Source organism: Bombyx mandarina, chromosome 10 (genome assembly GCF_030267445.1).
Source record: "Bombyx mandarina strain Sakado chromosome 10, ASM3026744v2".
Lineage (NCBI taxonomy): Eukaryota > Metazoa > Arthropoda > Insecta > Lepidoptera > Bombycidae > Bombyx > Bombyx mandarina.
In genome coordinates this window covers 1,811,177-1,835,756 of record NC_143217.1, presented here as the reverse complement: position 1 = coordinate 1,835,756, position 24,580 = coordinate 1,811,177, and the positions used below count along the sequence as shown (strand labels likewise).

At 38.1% G+C, this 24,580-nt stretch overlaps 2 protein-coding genes across 2 annotated transcripts in view; both read left to right on the top strand.

Moving 5' to 3' along the window:
* osp (myosin phosphatase Rho interacting protein outspread) overlaps window positions 1–24,580 on the top strand; it is a 309,866-nt gene that overhangs the window by 156,059 nt on the left and 129,227 nt on the right.
* LOC149502116 (uncharacterized) lies at window positions 13,162–18,178 on the top strand. The gene has a single exon (XM_089730119.1). The coding sequence runs from the start codon at window positions 14,277–14,279 to the stop codon at window positions 15,921–15,923; it is 1,647 nt and encodes a 548-aa protein (XP_089586245.1). The 5' UTR covers window positions 13,162–14,276; the 3' UTR covers window positions 15,924–18,178.

The following is a 24,580-nucleotide window of genomic DNA, read 5'->3' as shown; positions in this document are numbered from 1 at the left end:
GAAACGAGTTTAAGGGCTACTGAAGCTACCAATAGAAGGAACGTGAGCCTCACGGGTAGGAAAAATCATTCAGCACATTTCTCTCGCAATGAATTCAAGCGTTTTCCCATTTGATTGGAACAATTCTGAACAATAGCAAAAATTGATCGTCGTGTTCTATGGTGGGGGCTGGTATTCATTCATCCCCGGCAAAGTGGATGAAAGAGGCCTAGAGAGCGTAGTTCCATGCGCTGATCCGATCAAATTAAGACGACATTGGACTCCAGCATCAATGTCGCTATCCACTGCGTAGAGGTCTGGAAGGAATGGAGGAACATAGTCCAATCAAAATGCTCCGTAAAGGTCACGACCCTCTAAACTGAGGAACACGACGAAGGAGAAGGCTGGTATTCAAATTGTGACGTCATAGGCTTCGGTAACAATCTAATCCCAGTTGGACCATGCGACCGCTTGACCATCTAGATTTTAAAGCAATACAAAACACCAACGGCTTGTCAATTCGTTTGACGTTTCTGAAGTTTGTGTTTATTATCTGCTCAGATAACTTGGCCTGTGCTATCCCCTGTTTTATACTCTGGGAAAATGTACATTCTTTATTAGCTTTTAATATCAATCGAAAGCACAGAACAAAAAAACATTCCTAAGCTAACAATAACGCGAAAGAAAACAAAACTTAAAAAAAAGGTCTGAGCTGCATTTTGTAATGGCTTATTATAGTTTTTCAACGCGTAACTCGAAAAGGACTTGGAAATTATTTCGGCGAAGGGTATGTATGATTAATCGATTCTCGTTCGACATCTCGATCGCAGTTCGCTTTGCTTGCCGCAGCTGTGCTTTTTGATACGTATCGAATGATTATGCGATCCTTAATAAATGGTACTTTACGAATAATGGGCCGGTACTTTACTTTTGAATACGCCTTCAAAAGCTTTCAAAGGCGGTGAATAGCATCACCGACGTATGGTACAGGATGCAGACATTACCAAACCAATATCGCGGATATACCTAATTACGCCGTGGTTAAAGTACTAGGCGTATTAAAATAACTTTTATGACAAAGGAATAAGGCCACATTTTTTAATTTAAACACAAGAAACCTCCTTCTTTGGATGTTTTTACTATTATAAATTAAAAGGGGAAAACGGACTAACAACCCATCTTTTGTTGAGCAGTTAAAATGTTTTGAGGTCATAGTCTTACTCGCTTTGGAATTCTCCAGTCTATTTTCAAACTTGGAGAGCATATTAAATTGGGAAGCAGTAGATTAATAACAGTAGGAAACAACAGCATACAGGTATGTTTTGATTAATAACGAGCAACAAAAGGCTATTGACATATTAAGATTCTTTTGCCTAATTTTAAATATGTAATTAAATTTAAATATGTTGCTGCTTTCAACTTTACTGACTAACAAACATATGTCCCCAATAACATTTATAAGGGCTTCGCCAAGTCTACGCGCATTAAGCAAAACATAAATAAAAACCAGTCGTTAATTTATTCTGTTACCAACAAATTCCAGCCATTCATAGTTTTTACACGTAGGCGATTTAAAATCAATACAAGCATTGCAATGAATCGATAATTAATCGCGAGAACTCGACTGTAACCTCAAAATAGAGTCCCACGCGCGGCCATATTTGTTCGACTGTAATTTTTCTTGATATAGTTTTTGAAGTCGTAAATGGCTAGACGACTACGGCCAGCCCACCTGTTGTCAAAATCTAGTGGTTACCGCATCCCTTGGGGACCACAACAAGCCAACGGTTTGACCAGTGGACGCATATGAACATTTCTATAAAAAAAAAAAGCACTGTATATCCGCCCTCTGCACGTTGTATACGATTTAAACTTTACAAAACGTTTTTTGCCTTTATAGCAATAAAAATCCCTAAATTTGACTCTGAAGTCGTCATGGCCTAAAAGATATGACGCTTGGTGCATTCGTGTCGGACGATGCGACTGTGCCGGTGTTCGAATCCCGTAGGCAAGAACAAAAAAAATACTATTAAAATACATACGTACTGTGCAAATGCTCACGGACGACTTCCACAGTGATAAAAAACAAATCCACAAAAATTTACGTAATTAGTGGTGGTAGGGCACTTTTTGAGCCCGCACGTTTAAGTACCACCAGCATGCCTATTTCTACCGTGAAGCAGTATTGCGATTCGGTTTGAAGAGTACAGCAGCCGGTCTAAAACTGAGAGTTCTAAACTCATGTCTCAATGTGGGTGGCCCCTTTTACGTTCTTTATGTTTATGGGCTGCGATAACTATTATACTTAATACCAACTGGCCCGTGAGCCTATCTATCTAAGCAATAAAAAAATATTGGTTCTCTGTAAAGTCGGTTTACGGAGTTACGTGATAAGCTAAGCTCTGACATCACCCGAGAAGAAAAATAAATGTGTCACAAGCCAACGATTGAGCCGATCGTGCCTCTCTATCGTTTGTTCCGCGCTCTCGCTTGCACGCTCAGGCTCAGGCGGAACGTGACACTTTGTCGTGCATGCCGCCGGTGTACTTTTACTCTTAAAATAATAACAATAAAACTTAATTAAACAATTATTGCTAGAAATTATTGGTCGAGATGCCAAGGACAAGAAAACAATATGACATCAAGCAATATTTTTGCCATTTGTAAAATATTGAAATGTTTGAGTTCGTGGAAGCGCAGTATCTTCACTAGAGTACGCCACTGTTACAAATGTCCACTGGACCATTATTTTGATAACCCTGAATTTACAAAACAGAACAAATAAAATTGATTTCATAATTTACTTCCAGCGTCCTTGTCGTAACTTGTAATTAAAGTTTTATTTATACAACGAACTAGTTATATAGCTGTTTTCTATTGTGGGTAATAAAAACACTCGCGAATATAATAATATTGAGGTCGTTACGAACAAAGAAATTGTGTTCAATCGTTGACTTGTGAGGTTTTTGGAGTTCCTTGTGTAAACAAAATCATGAGAGGAAAAAGTTTTATGGATATCAATAGGCGTACGCTTTAGTAATTTATATTATTATGTTCTTAGTGATCGGTAGGCTTCTCAGAAGATGGACCGACGACGACTTGTTGAAGGTCTCGGGAATCTGCTGGATGTAGACAGCGTAGAATCATTAGAGCGATCACCTTGGATGAGGCCTATAGCCAGCAGTTGACGTCTGAGGAGCTGATGAAATTCTTATTAGAGAAGCTTACATAAATAAAGTTACTGGATCTAACGAAGTGTAAAAGAATTTGCGGAATACATCACATCTAGTAGTATTAGGACGTGTAGTGAAGTGATTTCCATCATCGACCTACCTATTATTGCCGCATGCGAATATTTATCCTAACCTTCATAGCCGATCTTTCAATAACCGCTTAATAATATTTGTTCTATGAGGACCCTTTGTCTATTTACCCAAAAATATACAGTCGGTAAATTCGATTATACAAAATATTTTTTCTAGTCATCAATGATCCCAAAATTAAGCTCATCATCATCATTATCCTGCCCTTCTCCCAGTCACCTGGGGTCGGCGCAACATGTTTGCTCCTTCCATACTCTTCTATCATATACCATTTCTTCGCTCACTCCCCTCCTACCCATATCGTCTTTCACACAATCCATCCATTTCTTCTTAGGACTACCTCTTCCTCTAAATCCTTCCACATTCATAGTTAACACTCTCTTAACAACCTCATTTTCATTTCGTCTCAATACATGTCCATACCATCCCAAACGCGCACTCCTCAGCTTCTCTGTCACAGGTGCCACTTTCAGACTTCCTCTAACATATTCATTCCGTATTTTATCCATTCTCGTTACTCCACACATCCATCGCAACATTCGCAGCTCTGCTGCATGCAATCGCCTTCAAAATTAAGCTTATATAAATATATATATAAAGGAGCTTTAAATGCCTCAAGCATTGCTCAGGCTTAAAAAATATTTGTAAAATTAACTGGAATTTATCAAAAAGTGTATCAATTCAGGACAATATAAAGTATACGGGACCGTCGACAAAAATCTGTTAATCACCCTTCCTTGCATAAAGTGCAATAGTTAATAACCTCGTGTGAACAAACGTATTTGTTTTAACTATTTAATTACAGAACTAGTAACCTTTGCGCAATCGTTATGTATTGGTTTAATGATTACAAACGTAATATTGCTCAAACTATCTTCGGTTTGGTCAAACTTGTGCAGAGACGCGTTTGGAAGAAGTGAATTGAGAGATGAGAAGATTATTTTTTAATTTCGAGAAGATTATTTTTTAATAAAATTTAAAAATATGTGCGGTATTTCTTTATATTATCATATTATTTTGGTTTCAAGAGAGTATTATATTCGGTATTGTCGGGCGTCAAAAATAATCATAAAATATCTAGGCGCATACTTTATAATTGAACGCCACAGAAATTTCACATGCATAGCAAGATCGAATGACTTTCTTCAATCAATGAGAAAATCAAAACAAAGGAAAAAGTCGTAACTGCACCGGTACGGATAATAAAAAACTGTCTCTAACCGTAATGACTTAGAGGTTGTTCTTCTGCTCTCGATATCTAAACATCCGCCATGTGGCCTTGTTAACAAGAATTTCCTTTGCGAATCAATCATGATATCACTTTCTATGCTCTTGTTATCGGCATGTAAATTGATGTGTTCAATCGATTTAATCGTATTACCATTATGAAATATTAGTTACAAGACGCCGTTTTCGTGTTTTAAATAAATTTTTAAACATTACTGGTGGTAGGACCTCTTGTGGGCTGTAAGCTCGTCCACCCGTCAAAGCTATAAAAAAAATATATTGAGTAAAAATTTTAAGTTATATCGTCGTGGCCTAAAGGATAACACGCTTGGTACATTTGTATGGAGCAATGCGGCTAGGCCAGTGTTCGAAATCCGCAGACAGGAACAACGTTTTGTAGAGAAACATGTACTTAACAAATTCTCACGTATAACTTCCACGTTGAAGGAATAACGTCGTGTAACAAAAAACTTCATACCCACAAAAATTATAATCAAATCAAATCAAATCAAATCAAAAAAGTTTTATTCAACATAAATGAAAGTACATACTTGTTGAACGTCAAAAGAACTACCGCCAATTCACAAGGATTAGCCTCCGTCCTGAGAAGAGTTGGCAAGAAACTCAGCAGGCATATCTTTTTCTTTTTATTTTTTAATATTAGATTTTTTTTTAAATATTAGATTTTTTAAATATTCATTTTTACAATAAGTAATTATAACATAACAATTTTACAATATTGAAATGCCCGGAGCGAGCAACTCATTCCCACTTTGTGCAATCTTCTATCATCTATAATTTGCGTATTCACTGTTTGGTCGTCTTATGGTCCCGCAGCAATACGTTATGTCTTGAAAGGTGGGTAGTCGGTTGTACTCGTTCAAAAACATTGAAAATCCAGTTCTAAATTAAGCAAAACAGAATTGTCACTTATCCTACTTGATGCATGGTGTACGTAATCGCTATAAATCCAGAGAGTACCGGGAGTACGCCGTAACTCAAAACCGCGCCCGTGGTCTGACAGCGGACTTCATAAGGCAATCCTACTTTATGGTACGAACAATGTACATACACGTGTAATACCCGTTATAACGAAACCAGATAGGTGGTGGTACCGTCATTTACTATAGAAGAGCCCTGCATTGCGTCCCGCTCGATCCTCCCGCGCTCGCTAATATCGAAACATCAGTGTGCCGAATCTCACTGACGGGACACGCGCCGATCGCTATCGCGTCCGTTTATCTTCCACCGGATAAGATTGTTCTAAGCAGTGATATCGAGGCGCTGCTCGGCATGGGGAGCTCTGTCATTCTGGCGGGCGACCTAAATTGTAAACACATCAGGTGGAACTCACACACTACAACCCCGAATGGCAGGCGGCTTGACGCGTTAGTCGATGATCTCGCCTTCGATATCGTCGCTCCGCTAACCCCGACTCACTACCCGCTAAATATCGCGCATCGCCCGGATATACTCGACATAGCGTTATTAAAAAACGTAACTCTGCGCTTACACTCGATCGAAGTAGTTTCAGAGTTAGATTCAGACCACCGTCCCGTCGTTATGAAGCTCGGTCGCGCTCCCGATTCCGTTCCCGTCACGAGGACTGTGGTGGATTGGCACACGCTGGGCATCAGCCTGGCTGAATCTGATCCACCATTGCTCCCGTTTAACCCAGACTCTACCCCGTCTCCTCAGGATACCGCTGAAGCCATAGACATCTTAACGTCACACATCACCTCGACATTAGATAGGTCATCGAAACAAGTTGTAGCGGAGGACTTCCTTCACCGCTTCAAATTGTCCGACGATATTAGGGAACTCCTTAGAGCTAAGAACGCCTCGATACGCGCCTACGACAGGTATCCTACCGCGGAAAATCGTATTCGAATGCGTGCCCTACAACGCAACGTAAAGTCTCGCATCGCCGAAGTCCGAGATGCCAGATGGTCTGATTTCTTAGAAAGACTCGCGCCCTCTCAAAGGTCTTACTACCGCTTAGCTCGTACTCTCAAATCGGATACGGTAGTAACTATGCCCCCCCTCATAGGCCCCTCAGGCCGACTCGCGGCGTTCGATGATGATGAAAAAGCAGAGCTGCTGGCCGATACATTGCAAACCCAGTGCACGCCCAGCACTCAATCCGTGGACCCTGTTCATGTAGAATTTGTAGACAGTGAGGTAGAACGCAGAGTCTCCTTGCCACCCTCGGACGCGTTACCACCCGTCACCCCGATGGAAGTTAAAGACTTGATCAAAGACCTACGTCCTCGCAAGGCTCCCGGTTCCGACGGTATATCCAACCGCGTTATTAAACTTCTACCCGTCCAACTCATCGTGATGTTGGCATCTATTTTCAATGCCGCTATGGCGAACTGTATCTTTCCCGCGGTGTGGAAAGAAGCGGACGTTATCGGCATACCCGGTAAACCAAAAAATCATCCGACGAGCTACCGCCCGATTAGCCTCCTCATGTCTCTAGGCAAACTGTATGAGCGTCTGCTCTACAAACGCCTCAGAGACTTCGTCTCATCCAAGGGCATTCTCATCGATGAACAATTCGGATTCCGTACAAATCACTCATGCGTTCAACAGGTGCACCGCCTCACGGAGCACATTCTTGTGGGGCTTAATCGACCAAAACCGTTATACACGGGAGCTCTCTTCTTCGACGTCGCAAAAGCGTTCGACAAAGTCTGGCACAACGGTTTGATTTTCAAACTATTCAACTTGGGCGTGCCGGATAGTCTCGTGCTCATCATACGGGACTTCTTGTCGAACCGCTCTTTTCGATATCGAGTCGAGGGAACCCGCTCCTCCCCACGACCTCTCACAGCTGGAGTCCCGCAAGGCTCTGTCCTCTCACCCCTCCTATTTAGCTTATTCGTTAACGATATTCCCCGGTCGCCGCTGACCCACTTAGCTTTATTCGCCGACGACACGACTGTTTACTATTCCAGTAGAAACAAGTCCCTAATCGCGAAGAAGCTTCAGAGCGCAGCCCTAGCCCTAGGACAGTGGTTCCGAAAATGGCGCATAGACATCAACCCAGAGAAAAGTACTGCGGTGCTATTTCAGAGGGGAAGCTCCACACGGATTTCCTCCCGTATTAGGAGGAGGAATCTCACACCCCCGATTACTCTCTTTAGTCAATCCATACCCTGGGCCAGGAAGGTCAAGTACCTGGGCGTTACCCTGGATGCATCGATGACATTCCGCCCGCATATAAAATCAGTCCGTGACCGTGCCGCGTTTATTCTCGGTAGACTCTACCCCATGATCTGTAAGCGGAGTAAAATGTCCCTTCGGAACAAGGTGACACTTTACAAAACTTGCATAAGGCCCGTCATGACTTACGCGAGTGTGGTGTTCGCTCACGCGGCCCGCACACACATAGACACCCTTCAATCTCTACAATCCCGCTTTTGCAGGTTAGCCGTCGGAGCTCCGTGGTTCGTGAGGAACGTTGACCTACACGACGACCTGGGCCTCGAATCTATCCAGAAATACATGAAGTCAGCGTCGGAACGGTACTTCGATAAGGCTATGCGTCATGATAATCGCCTTATCGTAGCCGCCGCTGACTACTCCCCGAATCCTGATCATGTAGGAGCCAGTCACCGTCGACGCCCTAGACACGTCCTTACGGATCCCTCTGATCCAATAACCTTTGCACTAGACGCCTTCAGCTCTAGGAGCAGGCTTAGGGACCTCGGTAACCGTACTCGTCGAACTCGACAAAGAGTTCGCCGTGCAACCTAACCCATGAATCAGCTCGCTGAGTTTCTCGCCGGATCTTCTCAGCGGGTCGCGATTCCGATCCGGTAGTAGATTCATTCGCGAAGCAGCTGCTCTTGAGCTGTTAGATCTCCTTCGGAGGCGCTCGGGTAGCTGTTAGCAAATCCCACCCCTCCTGGCTGAGCCTTTGTTCGCCCACCTGTCCTGGTGAAACTGGAAAGGCCTTCGGGCCACCAGTAATCCTTCAATCATAAAAAAAAAAAAGAAACCAGATAAGACGTAAGGTTCAACAAAACGAATATGTTTTAATTTATAAATATTTTGCGTTCGAGTTACAATGTATTTAAAATACTTGTTGATTCTTTAAAAATGTCGTATAGTAAGTCTATTTATGGTTGGATAGTTTAAAACGGTAAGATATAAAAAGAGTTTTTATTGTATTGTTATTTTATTCACTCACTGTTGTTGTGCCAATATAATATTTTGTTTCATAATAAGATTCACTGGAACACATCGACGCTTGTAAGGCAAACGTGACTAAGCGACAATGCGTGAACTTTACAGTAGGCTAATTTAAAGTTAAAATACCTGAAAAAAAATCTATTTTAACGAATCTAGCTGTAGGATTGAAATGATTTTAATAGACCTAGAAATATTTTTTTTTTGCGCATCGAATATGGTTATTGCCTATGAATTATTTATGTACAAAGCAGTTATTGTCGCTTAGTCACGTTTGCCTTTCAAGCGTCGATATGTATTTAATGATTTTATCATAATATTCTGTTTGTTTATTTACTCAAAACAATAAGTAAAACTAATAGAAAAGCAACAAATAAATAATAAAAAAAATAAAAGACTAATAGAAAAACTCCTAACTGGAATTCATATGGCTATTGACTCAAACGGGAATTATTTGAACGTCCGCAACCCTAGCGTGTTTGATTTAGAGAAATAGAAAGGCGGTGCATTGTTTTCACTTTAAAATTTACTGTGTTTAGATAAACTGCAGTCGGTAATGAAAGCCGATGTTTAAAGAAAGCGTGCTGATTCATTCATTCATACCGTTTGTAGGTGCGAAATGCTTGAGCAAATATTAAAGGTTCAATTTGTTTTTTTCGAACGGCAAAGAAAACCTTTCGTAGAAGATTACGTCAAATACGAAGATTAGGGCTGACAAATAAAATAAACATGGAGATCATAATTGTAAATAGACATGCTTTAACAAAAACCGACTTCAAATACAAAAGATATTCCAAAACAAATTAATATACATTAAAAACAATTATCATCGAAATCGGTTGGCGTGATATTGAGTTATTCATCTATTTGTCGCGCACGTACTTAATACAAATTTAAGACTTATATGGTTTTCTCATGGATACTATTATCAGAACTGGACTAAATTGAAATGGGACCACATGGGAAGCGTCAGCTTTCTAATAAAAAAATAATCATCGAAATCGATTCATCCAGTAAAAAGTTATGAGGTGACAAACATAAAAAAAATATACAGTCGAATTGAGAACATCCTCCTTTTTTGTCGTGTAACCTATAGGATATTATAGGCTTTAATTTTATTTCTCGCATAAAACTACAAGAATCAGTTTATTATTGGGACCGTGTATTTTAACCATAACAGGGAATGACATAGAAACCTTATATGCATAATTATAATTAACTAGCGGACCTGACAGACGTTGTCCTGCATACACAAAAAATCATTCAAGTCGGTCCAGCCGTTTAGCAGGATTGCAGTGACCTTACACACGTGCAGTAGAATTATATATATTATATAATTAATTAATAACTATCGAACTTGATTTTATTGGAAACAATAGCTCAGAAATAATGGAAATTCCTTCTGCATACGCAACTTCAAAACGTCATTGAATTATTCATTCCGATGACTTGTTGCAATACTAAAACATTGATTTGCAATATGAAAAACTAAAAGGCACTCGTCACACCATATAAAGCGGACAAACTCACCGGATTCGGAGGTCAAAACTGCGCGCTGGTACACCAACAGATACGCAAGACAATACGAAATAATGTTAATTGCTCACTTTTACTGCACACAAGCGAGCGACTCCGCAAAAACAATGCCGCAAATGGAATCGGCAAGAAGCAATCGAAAGAATTTATGAATAAAAACACCGGAGGAATAATATGTTGACGCCAATTAAGGCCATCTTGAGGTTTAAGGGTTAAGTACGACGCCTTATCGGTACAAGACCACAGTGCTCTTGTGATTTAACAGAGAAATTTTATTTGCGTGAATTTTTAATGGTTAGTCTAGAAAATTTAAGTGATGCTACGGTCGACTTTTAAATCTGTTCGTTTCTGTTCAAACGTGTAGATTTGAAAAATTAATAAAATAAATTCGTAATTAAACATTTACTTTATACCTTTTTTTTTCTTTTTTTTATTGCTTAGATGTGTGGACGAGCTTTCAGCCCACCTGGTGTTAAGTGGTTACTGGAGCCCATAGACATCTACAACGTAAATGCGCCACACACCTTGAGATATAGTTCTAAGGTCTCAGTATTGTCACAACGGCTGACCGACCCTTCAAACCGAAACGCATTACTGCTTCACGGCAGGAATAGGCGGGGCGGTGGTACCTACCCGTGCGGACTCACAAGAGGTCCTACCACCTTGCGATGCTCTCTCGAAGATTGAGTTCAAATCGATACACCTCTAAACGTTTCTGTTCTCGTGGAATGTATACGTTAAGAAGTGTGTCAATGATAACAGTTTATAGTCGATGTTGTTAAAGACTGCATAAGTTAACAAAGTATAGACAATAAAGAAATTAATAAATGTTTGATATTGACATCCAATGTTCCAATTCTAATACAGAGCACACTTTTAATTCTAAATTACAATATAGTAGTTAATTGTTAATTCTACAATCCAGTACAATCACGCGCACGTTTGAAAATCATCAACATAAAATTCTTTAAGATCAATTTATCCTGTGTGACAGACATCTCAAATACTTCACACACTTACTGTCCAATTATCAGATTACGAAGAAAGTAATACTGCTACCCGTATCCATTCAAATCGCAACCTTAAAACTATGCAAGTTAAAGTTTATTTTGTAAAAGCACCTCTTAAATATTTGCCCTTAGGAGAAGCGTGACAATTGTTAGTAGTATCAGATGAAGATATTCGCTATATCTGTGCTTAGCGAAAGTTGTTGAAAGCTGTATTCTCATTCTTCAAATTTTATGTGCTCTTGAAAATCTACTTTCATTGAAATTCGTTCATTTCTAGTTGTCGATAAGCTATTATCTTTAGCTATGTTTTTTTGTTCGTCGCTACCTTGAAACCCTTGTGTTCTTCCAATCTTATATATATATATCACCCTGCCTATTTGGGCCGACAAGCAGTAATGCGTTTCAATATGATAAAAAAAACCTGAGACTTGGAACTCAAGTATCAAGGTGGGCGGTGGTATATACGTCGTCGATGACTATGGACTCCGGTAACCACTTAACATTAGGCGAACTGTGAGCTCTTCCACCCATCTAAGCAATAAAAACATTTCTAATCGTTAAGAACCATTTCAATACACGTTTATAAATTTGAATTTTATTTCTAATTTTATTAATATATATTATATGATATTTAGGGTAATCGTGGTTCGAATGAAATTGAGGTATCCACATGTCTACAGGTTCCTATAACAATTAAACACTACCTGGATTCACGAACTTGACTTTTTTTTTATTGCTTAGATGGGTGGACGAGCTCACAGCCCACCTGGTGTTAAGTGGTGACTGGAGCCCATAGACATCTACGACGTAAATGCGCCACCCATGTTGAGATATAAGTTCTAAGATCTCAGTATAGTTACAACGGCTGCCCCACCCTTCAAACCGAAACGCATTACTGCTTCATGACAGAAATAGGCAGGTTGGTGGTACCCACCCGCGCGGACTCACAAGAGGTCCTACCACCAGTACCACCAGTTCTTAGCCTATCTGCAATAGAATATTAATTAATCCAGATTTTTGTCGGAATTAACAAAAACTTTATTATATCGATAAAATAAGAGTGTAAAAGGCGTACATAGTGTGTATGTATATATATACAATGCCCCCAGTAGTTAAGAATATCGAATACAACAATGTATGTTAATAGTATATAAACTAGTTTGAGCCGATCCACTTGCTTTTGTCGGGCCATAACAATTTTGTCGTAAATTAACGACACACATAACTTTTCATTCTTTATGGCTTTATTAATGGCAATGACCTAAATAATACGACCGAGATTTTTATTAATGTTTACCTGTTTAAAAGGAGGTAGGTGTTCGTCGTGGACGGTTGAAAAACTATTGTGATTTTGTCCTTGACATGTCCTTCTTCAAACGTGGCTTGTGGAGAGTATTAAACGGTAGGCCGCGGCTTGGCTCTGCCCCTGGCATTGCTGACGTCCATGAGCGACGGTAACCACTCACCATCAGGTGGGCCGTATGATCGTCTGCCTATACGACAATAAAAAAAAATAAAAAAAAACTAAAGAACCAAACTTTTAAATGCTTTCATGTTTCTGACCTACCATAATTATCGATTTGGATGCTTATGCCTTGTGGAGGATTTTTTTTTAAGACATTAGACTTTAGCTGACAGCTGTCGTTATTTAGTAAACTCAAATCTATATGATACCTAAGTAGTATTTACACAATATGCTAAGGCTGGTTGGTACTTTGCATAGAATCTGGCTTTCCAACGAGGTAACGCAGTCAGTACCTTGGTTACTGTGCCTCCTTCAAGCGCATTGGAAGATTTGTTCTACTGTATGAATTGATTTATGTTAAATTAAAAAAAAAAACGAAATATAAAAATATTTACACAATATATCTATGTCAATACTACCTATTTAAAGAAACCAAATCAAAATATCGACTATCTTGAATAACGTTGCAACGCATGTATTGTGAAAAAGGCAGAGTGCGATTTAAAACAATAAAACCTCTATATGCTTGACTTTCCGCTTTCCTAGACATTCTAACAATATTCTGTTACACCTGATTGTGGCCTTGAGATCTCGCTGCCCTCAGGTGCACTTTCACTCGCTCCTCTCGACGAGATCCATGACAAATATTTCAACATTCCACTCTCCGAATGTAACACTAATTGTCATATTAACTATTTTTATATTTCTAGTTTATAATTCGCTTTCTATTTTCTGAATCTGTAATCAAAAGCATAAAGTAAATAATTTGTTTTGACTAGTGTAGCTAGTTCAATATATTTGTAATAACAATATTCTAGTGTCGGCTTTTTGATCCAAAAGTCGTAGATTCGAGAGTGGATATATTACATACGGCTATTTCTTCTCAGTATTTTGTAAATCATCAATAGATAACGCAAAATTTGTTTGCTTATATTGAGAAGCAATAACTGCTACTCTGTTAACATAATAATACTACTATGTTAAAATAAAAACAGTTTGTAGCACTCTCAACAAAAGTTCCTAATATATAATTATGTATATTTAAACTCATTTATCAATATCTAATAAGATTTATTGAGTAAATAAGGAAGAATGAGATATTGTCCTACATAAAAACGGAAAAGCTTGCGAATAAAAAAAGACGGCAAAGAAATTATCTACACGGTGAACAGCACCTAATACATTAAATGTATACCTTACAGCTAAGTTCAAGATAAAGGCCGTTTTAAATCAATATGTTAAGCGGTATTCTAAATATCTGGCATTATACTATCAACATCTGAAGCTATACCAGGTAGGAAATAAAACAATTATGCTCTGGATATGATTAATAAAAAAAAAGAAACAAAATAATTCATGATTATGTTTGCTTGTGTGTAAATTATCTGAAAGTAAAACTTTTTACACCGCACGAAAATGTTGACACGCTGGTAATACTTTGAAATTTCTTTACTGTCATCTCTCGGACATCTCTTGTGATTTTTGTACAAAGTTTTTTATTAAGTATTGTTTTAATTTTTAATTAGTTTTATTTTCAAAATGTCGTCCGAAATGTTAATACGAGAGCCACCGCCCACAAGAATGATTTTCAAGGCAATTGACGAACAAAGTTCTGAGGAGCCTCCGATGGAGGAATGGTCTTCGTGTCAACTGGAAGTCAGTGAAACTAATGTGAAGAAAGCCTTGTTTCAAGAGGGTCTTTATGCACCAGGAAGTGGAGAAATATGCACTAAATACATTACTGTTTCTGACAGCTCAGTTCTAAGACACCCATATTTTAACTACCCTGGAGTCATCGATCCTGGTATTGAAAAAGCTTTGCTACAACCAGAACCTCCTATAATATACCCTGACGATGGTCAGGTATTATATATTGAGCTGTGCAAAGAAATGGGACAGTGCCCAGTTAGAATGTTCCATAAAGGACTACTGAACGATGTGATAGATTTGAGGTATTACGGTGTAAATCCAAACAGTGTCCGATGCATGGGCATTGCAATGAAATTTAATAATTTTGTCAAAGTTTTAAATTTAACCGATAATTTCTTGAATAACGACGCTTGTTACCACCTTGGTGAGATGCTTACTACGAATTCATGTTTACGAGAATTGAATCTTTGCGGATGTCGCATTGGTGTTGAAGGTCTTCGAAGATTACTTCCCGGCCTCATCGTAAATAGATCTTTGAAAGTATTAAATGTTAATAAAAATCAGCTGGGTGATACTGGGATACAATTAGTAGCAAGAGGTATAGTTCGCGGTATGGACGTCGAAAATTTATATCTTAGTTATAATGATCTCAGTGCTAATGCAGCCAATATATTAACTGAAGCTTTCAATAGGCACAACAAACTTGTTTTATTAGATCTGTCTTGGAATAATCTGTACTCGCCTGCAGAGGTATACGTTTTATTAACTAAACTTGCTCAAAATGAATTTTTGCAGACATTAGATTTATCTTGGAATTCTTTAGCCGGAGCCAGGATCGGTAATGCTATAAAAATATTAATGAAAGCTCCTAATTTGCAAAATTTGAACTTAAGCAACAATAGATTAACCGGTGATGCTATATCCAACCTGCTGAAGAATATAGAAAAACCCCAGAATCTCGTTCTGAATCTCTCGTACAATCCTATGACACCAACTGATGCCTTATCCATCCTTAATAAGTTGAAGTTACCTGAAGTGAAGCTAAATACACTTTTGTTAGACAACGTTTTAGTGGGATGCGAATTTTTTGAGGCTCTTAAAGAAATCAGAGAACTTGAATTTCGTAGGGATACAATCATAACCCACGGAGGATTAACTAATGGCAACAAACCTACTGGACCTGATCCTCGTGATGTGGTGTTAAACAGAGCTGATTTTCTGTGCCTGAATCCAAAGAAACAACCTATAGACATTGCTTTAGTATTATTGAAGCTACTAAAAACAGGTAACAAGATTATGAGTATAAAGGACTTTGCGAAAACTCTTCGAAGGTCCGGTGTTCCTCTGGATCCAGATTTAATTGAAGAAATGACAGATGCGTTCGCAGGACCACGGACAACTAAAGCTAAAGTGATCGATCTAAAGCTTGTCGCAGATTACATTAAAAGGAAATGGCCTGAGAGAAAATTGCCCGTTACGCCTCCACCTGAACCAATACGAAAGAAGAGCAAAAGGAAGGCGAAAAAGAAACATTGAAAAACCACTTTTATTTTTAGATGATAGTTTTAGTTTGTGGTATTTTTAAACAATTTTACGTTTATTCTTTTTTTAATTTACTAAGTTTGTCGAGAGTAGGTAAGTTTTAGACAAAGTTTTTTTTAAGGATTAGGTAGTTCATTTGCTAAATAAATTGACAATAAATGTATTAAAGTCTTATCTAAAATATGTTTGTCTCATTAGTTCGAAACATGTGAATCTTCCCTATAAATAAAATAATTATAACAAATGACGGTGAGGTGGTAAGGCGTTTTGTTAGCTTGCGGGATTAGGTACCACCACCTTGCCTATTCCCGTCGCAAAGCAGCGATGCGTTTCGGTTTCATGTGTGCTTCAGCAGTTTTAGTAGATAATGAAGACTCATATCTCAAGGTGATGGCGATATTCACGATGTCTCTGAGCTCCTGCTTAACTTTAGGTGAGCCGTGAGCTCATCTGCAATGCTAATGGACAGTAATTAAAAAGGGACCCCACCAAAGGAGAATTTTCTTTTAAATAATATGAGATGACCCGACATTTATAATATTGGATAGTAAAATCAAGCGTTCATAAAAATTTGTGGTTCTCGTGTCAATGGAATGTTAGTCTTGATCTTAAACATTCAAAGACCAAAGTCTATCTATTGTACCAAATTGTAAAATCCGCCCACTGAGTTTCTCGCCAGATCTCGGTGGGATGCGATTTCGATCCGGTCGTAGATTCAACGAAGCACTATTCTTGCTAGTGTCAGCAATACTCTCTGGTTGTGCCCGTGAGCTCACTTACAGGTCTGCGTGATACGGGAATTCCCCCTTAGGCTACCAACTATTAGGTAGGGAAAAAAATATCTAAGATCCCATCTGTTGTCGCTTTAGTAAAATATTTGCTTGACAATTCCCCATTTGACTGAGATGCATGTTGAGTAAGTGTAACAAAATATTCCCCATACAGCAATGATTTTAATATCTTGCTTGAAGAAAACAGCGTGTTAATAGGATAAGTTTAAGCAGAATAAATATTTCAAAATTAATAATGTTTCGTAACAGAGTAAAATACATACCTCACAGTAGATAGCAGGACATGTATTATTTATATGATATCTTGAAACAGTTACGTAAAACTTGTAATACCATTATCATGGCAATTGAATTCCCCCATCCAATGTCGCGTTGATCACGTATTTTTCATCACGGTCGACCTACTTCTTCGGATGCATATGACAGATGCGTGTAGTTATTCAAATTTCTGCTTTGTTTGTATTCTCATTAGAAATTCAACAGCATGTCGTGTCTGGGTCAGTGTTACTTACTTGTATGTATACTACCGTCGCGGTGGCTCTAGATGAAAAAAATAAAAATATAAATAATAACGAATGAAGTAAATAAACTTAAGAATTGTTACCAGCTGGTGTTCTTGATAAAATAATAAATTTGCTATACATGTTTATTGATAGTTTGCTTCTCATTGAACCCGTCGCTTGCGAAGAAGGGCTCGGCGAGTAAATTAACACACAGACACAGCCCACTGAGATTCTTAGTGAGATTAGTGGGTCGCGTTTCAGATGCGGTGGTAGATTCTGCGAAGCACTGCTTTTGCTAGGGTTAGCGTTAGCAACGTCGTCAGGTTCGAGCCCCGTATACTAACCTACTTGTTAGGGTTACGCTGAAATGGCCTCTCAAGGCTATCAGCCTAGGTAGGAAAAAAATGACAGTTTGCTGTCAATCCAAATCGTATATAAGGAAAATACCAAAAGTGGTCATAAATTGTTGTTCCACCAGCATTCACTCCATAACAATATAACACGCTCCAATCATCTCGGATCACTTTTCGTTTCGAATAGTTTCGTTTTTCTTGCTTCGTATTCGTAAGGTTTCCATCGTTCTGTGTTATTCTATGTTATTTGTATGTTTTTTTATGTATCACTTTATGGTTCACTGTATGTGTATGTATGAGTCACTTTGCCCAAAAGTGGTTCTCGTTGTCACAGGATGTGGCTCGAAAAAAATATTTTATCTTAAGGGATCATCTACATCTTTAATATATCTATATTACATATCATCCCTTTTTGAATTCGTAAACGTTCATTCTAAATCTTCTATGAAACAGATTAAACCCTCAAAATGTGTCAATAGTTTGAAAACCTTTCTAAAAACCTACATTTGTTAGTTTAGTTGGTCGTTAATTTATTTACTTCTTCTAGAATATTCTATCTGATTTCGGTATCCTGTACAACCCATTATTCTGGTCAAATTGATCATACATGCCGTAGAATATAACAGCTCCGTAGACGGATGTTTCGCAAGATTCTACTGACATTGAAGTTTTTAAATAATATTTTTCTTGAAAATAATCTAATACTTCATTTCTAGGTAAATGTATCATATGTTTAACACACTCTTTAATCCTAAAATATTGGTATAACTGAATCCTTAAATTTTAACCTACTGTCCGTATGATCTACAAGCCGTAGGACAAGGAAATTACAGCCGTCTTAAATCAAGGATTTCTTGTTTGATAAAAATTCGGAATAACCTTCACAATGTATTTCTATTCTTGATGACCTTGTTCTTAATTTTTTTCTTAGATGGGTGGACGAGCTCACAGCCCACCTGGTGTTAAGTGGTTACTGGAGCCCATAGACATCTACAACGTAAATGCGCCACCAACCTTGAGCTATAAGTTCTAAGGTTCTCAGTACAGTTCAAATATAGTATAGTTAGAAAAAACATTTCATCCTCACGGGAAAGTACCATAACAGTTTTCTCCACCACGCGGGCGAACTCGCGGGTAATACTCGTAGTTACTTGTATAAAAATAAAAGCTTATTCATATTCAATTCAATCTCCGAATTCATAAAAAAATATTCCGTTTCACAAGACGTATTAAATTTGTATAGTCTTAGAAATGCAATAAATAATAATAAAACGTAATTTGATCGGTTCGCGTGACGCACGCTACTGATGTCCCTGGTCGGTTGCGTCTCCATTACTAACTTAACCCATTATTGACAGCCGACAAGTATGTTGCTGCTTTGAGAACTTTGAACTGGGTGGCGCATTTACGTTGTAGATGTCTATGGGCTCCAGTAACCACTTAACACCAGGTAGGCCGTGAGCTCCTCCCCCCATCTAAGCAATAAAAAAAGAAAGTCTATTAATCTCTTTAAAATGTTTTATGTCGTTAACATGTGTGCAAAGAGGTTTATTTATGTTTCCTTTCACGAAATAAAATAGTAAAAACCAATTCTTTTGTCTCCGTAATCTTGTCGAAATAATTACGTACGGCAATTTTTCGCTATACATAATGGATCGTACACAAAATTAGTAGAAAGTCAATTAATATAATGAACGTGTATTTACATTATACATGTGTTGTAAGAGCACTTTTTTGTTTGTTTCAGGTAACTTTTACTAAAGGAAAGGTTGATTGTTTTTGGATTGGCATCATCTTTGAAGTGCGTTTTTTAATATGCTTTTATTAGCTTGGTATGTATCTATGTTTGTTTGTATGTCACGGGATCTTTGAACGTCATTTTAAACGCGAAACGTCTTTTTTTTAATCCTATTTCTGTGATCTACTACAGGCTAGCTTTACTCGCTGGTAGCCTAAGGTAGGTAAGCTCACTGGCTCAACCTCAGAGAATTTGCTAATACCAGTCCTAGTAAGAGCAGTGCTTCGCAGTATCAGGGCTTGCTGAGTGCACATACCATTTACATTGCAATGCAGATTAAATCTAGATACTACTTGAACGACTTAGCTAATATGTACTGTAATGATTGTAATTTGTTTTGTGCATCAATAAATAAATAAATAAATAAGAATCGACCATTAGATCGCGACCCACTGAGAAGATCCGGCGAGAAACTCAGTGGGCTGTGCCTATGGGTTAAAGACGAGCTCACAGCCCACCTGGTGTTAAGTGGTTACTGGAGCCCATAGACATCTACAACGTAAATGCGCCACCCACCTTGAGATATAAGTTCTAAGGTCTCAAGTATAGTTACAACGGCTGCCCCACCCTTCAAACCGAAACGCATTACTGCTTCACGGCGGAAATAGGCGGGGTGGTGGTACCTACCCGTGCGGACTCCCAAGAGGTCCTACCAACAGTGTATGCACTATGCTGCCTGTTTCTAACGCGAAACAAGCATTAATTTCGATTTGAAGGGTGGGGTAGCCGTTATACTAACAAATTAAGATCTCAAGGTGGACCAAGGGAGATGGCGATATCTACATTGTTTTCTTTATAGGCTTCAGGTACCACATAGCACTCAGATTAAAGTTATTTGTTTATACATGTAATGAAAAACCTTTTTTTAATTCTTACATAAAACCTTTGAAACTTTTTAGTTTTTTAAAAAAATATTTTTCTTGTATAAGAAAAATCTATATAGATTAACTGAACTGTCTTTGAGAAAAAAGAGGAGTTTAATTTTACTTAATTCAATAACACTGTGTAAAATAATAATTTGTGGAAAATAGCTTTGTGCTTTACTTAAATGTTGTTTTCTTAATATTGTACAGAAAATGCAATTAAGACTTTTAGTATTGTTCAACCATTTTTAGAATATTCGGTATCATTATATGCATTATTTGGAAACTTTTAATACGTGAACAGGGAAATCATCTAACGCTATTAAAATAAAAAACTATGAGAGAACAAATAATCTAAAACATAATTAAAATCCAAAATCATATTACGCCACAGATTATCTAATAATTATAGAGTGTATAATAAAACCGACCCGCTTCATTCCGTACGAATGAATATTTATGACCACAGACAACAATCTGTTTACTTTCGATCCGGATCGAATGATTTACGCTTGTTTTAGCTTCCGTCTGTGGTTTTTAATTAGAAAATTTAATTAAAAAATTTAATCGTTACAGATTCTAATGTTAATTTGTAAATGAACAGTTTTATTGTGAGGGGGTGTTGCTTGTATCGATCGTGGAACTATAATATATTTAATTTATTGTTTTATCCGAGTCTTTGTCTCGGCCAGTGTACACGACCTTTTATGAATATTCATTTTTAGAATACAAATTAATGTTACCAGCGTTATATGCGGCAAAAAGTAGCTTACTTAATGCTCATAGGAACTCACATTATGTGTATTTGGTTTTATTGTTGTATCTCCAAACAGAATATTACTTTGAAATCGAATCATTGACAAAAACTAGACACGTTAATTCAATAAAAACCCGCCAAACGAAGAAGTTTCTTGTTTCCTAAACCCAAATTCCCCAGACGGCACTAAAACATTCTGTGTATGACAACTAATAAACTTCACTGTAGCATCATGACCGGCCGCTGCGGAGTCCGTATTGCACCAGCCCATGAATTTTATTTGTTTTATAGCATAAAGGGGTGGACGATCTCACAGCCCACCTGGTATCAAGTGGTTAGGGGAGCCCATAGACATCTATAATGTAAATACCGCCATCCACCTTGAGATATAAGTTCTAAGATCTCAGTATGGTTACAACGGCTGCTCTACCCTTCAGATCGAAACGCATTACTGCTTCACGGCAGAAATAGGCAGGGTAGTGGTACCTACCCGTGCGGACTCACAAGAGGTCATACCACCAGTAAAATGATTATTATTTAAATGTAAAATTATTTGTCAGCTAAACAGAAAAGAAAACTCTGAAATGTAAATGATCGTCAAACATCACGCCTCGCCTATCGGGACGCGTGGGTAGATCATTACCGACGATCGACGACGGTCGCATCAGCGCTTTTACTTTTAGCGCTAAGTTTTCCCTTTGTATTGATTTATTGTCTTTGCGGCTACGTTTGTTCTAGACTGTTCGATCATTAAGTAGTATACGATAGACTGGGAAGTCGCATATTCTATGAAGTGTCTGACGGTGGTCGGAATTTATTTTTCACTAGACCACGTATGCCACAGTTGACGGATTGCTATACTCTTTTATTCGCGTTAGATTTTTTCCGAGAGACACACGTACTTAAAGACGAACTTCTCTTAAAATATGTCAATCCCTTATCCACATTCTTAGCGGATTTTTTTTGTATCAATATACGGTACATTTATTTCTAACAGAAAGCGGTTATATGAAATTTCATTCTTAATTTAAATACATATGACAAACTTCTAGACAGTTCCTCATCTCTTATTGTCCATTAAAAGTACCACTTAAAAAAGTATTGTAATCCCAACAGCTTAGGCCCTGCAGTAATAAGACTTTCAGTTAAGACAATTATAGAAGACAAATAAGAAGATAGGTTCTGCGGAGCTTTTAGCATTCTCACTACAAAAGGTCCACAATCACTATTAAACTCAAAAATACGACCGAAACATGAGCTTCCAAAATAACAACTAGTGATATTTCACTGCAATATTAATCTAGTATAAACCTAAAATAACGGGACCCGCGTCTGACATTCGGTCGTAGTCATGTCAGTGTTAAAGACATTTGATGTTCATGTCGTTTGTGTCTGCGGCTTTCAACACTAGAGAAGTAGCTGGTAAGACGTCTGGTGTGTTGAATGTATCGAATTCACATCATCATTACAGCTTACTAATTTTTTTTATTGCTTAGATGGGTGGACGAGCTCACAGCTCACCTTGAGATATAAGTTCTAAGGTCTCAAGTATAGTTACAACGGCTGCCCCGCCCTTCAAACCGAAACGCATCACTGCTTCACGGCAGAAATAGGCAGGGTGGCGGTACTCACCCGCGCGGACTCACAAGAGGTCCTACCACCAGTAAAAGATCTGATGGTGATTGGTTACCGTCATCCATGGACTTCAGCAATTCCATGCTAAACATTGTGCAACATTAATGTTTTGATAACAATAAATCATTTTCGGTATCGTTAAATGTTTATACAATATGGTCCCGAACGTAAATCCGTTAATGTTTATGGCATGAAATTTTTACGACTACCAAATAAGGGTGCGCGACGTGTGCGTACGTACACGCAACGCCAGAATACGCCGGCGGCGCGCAGGTAGATTGTTTTTTAAATGAATAATTCATTCGGGCCACGGCAATGAGACCAGTTTAAATGAGGACACCACGAGCAATGATTTTTGCGTTAAACTCGCTGTTAGGTGATAGTGATCTTATACAAAATCACGTGCTTATCTTTTCCTTTTTTTCTTCTATGAAGATCATGATGTGTTTTGTGGAGCTCCTTCCTCAGACGTGCCAGATCTTCACTATGTAGTTGTTGGAAAAACCTGAATGTACATTTCACTACGAGCCCCATTTTAATTTTATTTTCCTTACCCAATATGTATTTATATAAACTAGAGGTCCCGCAGTAGTCGAAATTCGACTATAATTAATTGGAATTGTAAGTTTGTACACTATTATGATTGTATTTTATACTTCTATAATCACAAATTTCGCCAAGACTACTCTATAAAAATATTAACAAAGGCAAAAAATATTTAATCTATTCTCAATTTGACAACAGACGCCAAGAACAAAAGTTTGACAATAAATAGTATGCATGCGTGTGTGCGTCAAATACATGGTATGTAGTGTGTGTAACGTTTTCCTTATTGATATAATGTATCTTTTACGCATTATTTAAAAAAAATATTAACATTGTGCACTTCTTCTCTATATTCTCTATAAGTGTGGAAAATTTCATACTCCTCCGTCAGCGCAATTTTCATAAAAAGGGATACGAAGTTGTTGCTTCACGTGTTAATATATAGATATGCATTATGTTTTGTGTAATAATGTTTTTTCAGTATTTTCATCAAACATAGTACGTTATGTATATAAGTAGATATTATACATAAGTTATGTATCTTACGGTTGTCCCAGCTTTCGAAGCAGAACGCATGACTATCCTTAGGGACTCACAATACCTGTGGTACTTAGTTTTCTTTGATGTTGACTCATCGAGCCACACGTGAAATATATACTAGACTATATACCTAACGTGACCATTCATTTTTTTTGTCAAAGCGGGATATCTGCGGTATTATAATATATAATAAATAAAAGTATTTAGTGTTTTACAAGTATTTTCATATAGAAGATAGAATAACAACAAAAGAATTAAAGCATTAAACACAAAATAGTTAGTACTCTGTAATAGTCTGTACCTCTTTTGTTAAATTAGCCCATTTAAACACTTCCAGCTCTATGTTGAATTGAAAAATAAATTTATCGTTTGGTCTGTTTGCAAAAGCGGAACTATGTCGGCCTCACTGGCGACAGCGGGACAGAACGCCCGAAAGCGGGACAGTCCCGCCCAGACAAGGGCGGATTCAGCTTTGGCGCCAGGAGGGGGTCACAGTCAAATTTTCGATGCGCTCGTTCCCAAACGCTTGCCATCATACAAAGTTATTATATTATATTAAATTAATTAAATATTGAAGGTATGTAGTTACATAAAATCTGTATAGTGACAAAATATATAAATAAAATCATTATGTTCAATTAGTGGTTCACCTAAGTCCTGGAACCAGCTCAGGGGGGGGGTCATGACCCCATGACCCCTCCCTGGATCCGCCGTTGCGCCCAGATCGGGACGTATGGTCACACTATGTATACCGTATACAGTTACATAACATGGAATACGTTAAAGTTTAAAACAAACGTGTCGCGGTTATACACTGTTCTCGCGCTGTCCAATCTCAATAATTCGATAGTACGTATGTATGTGG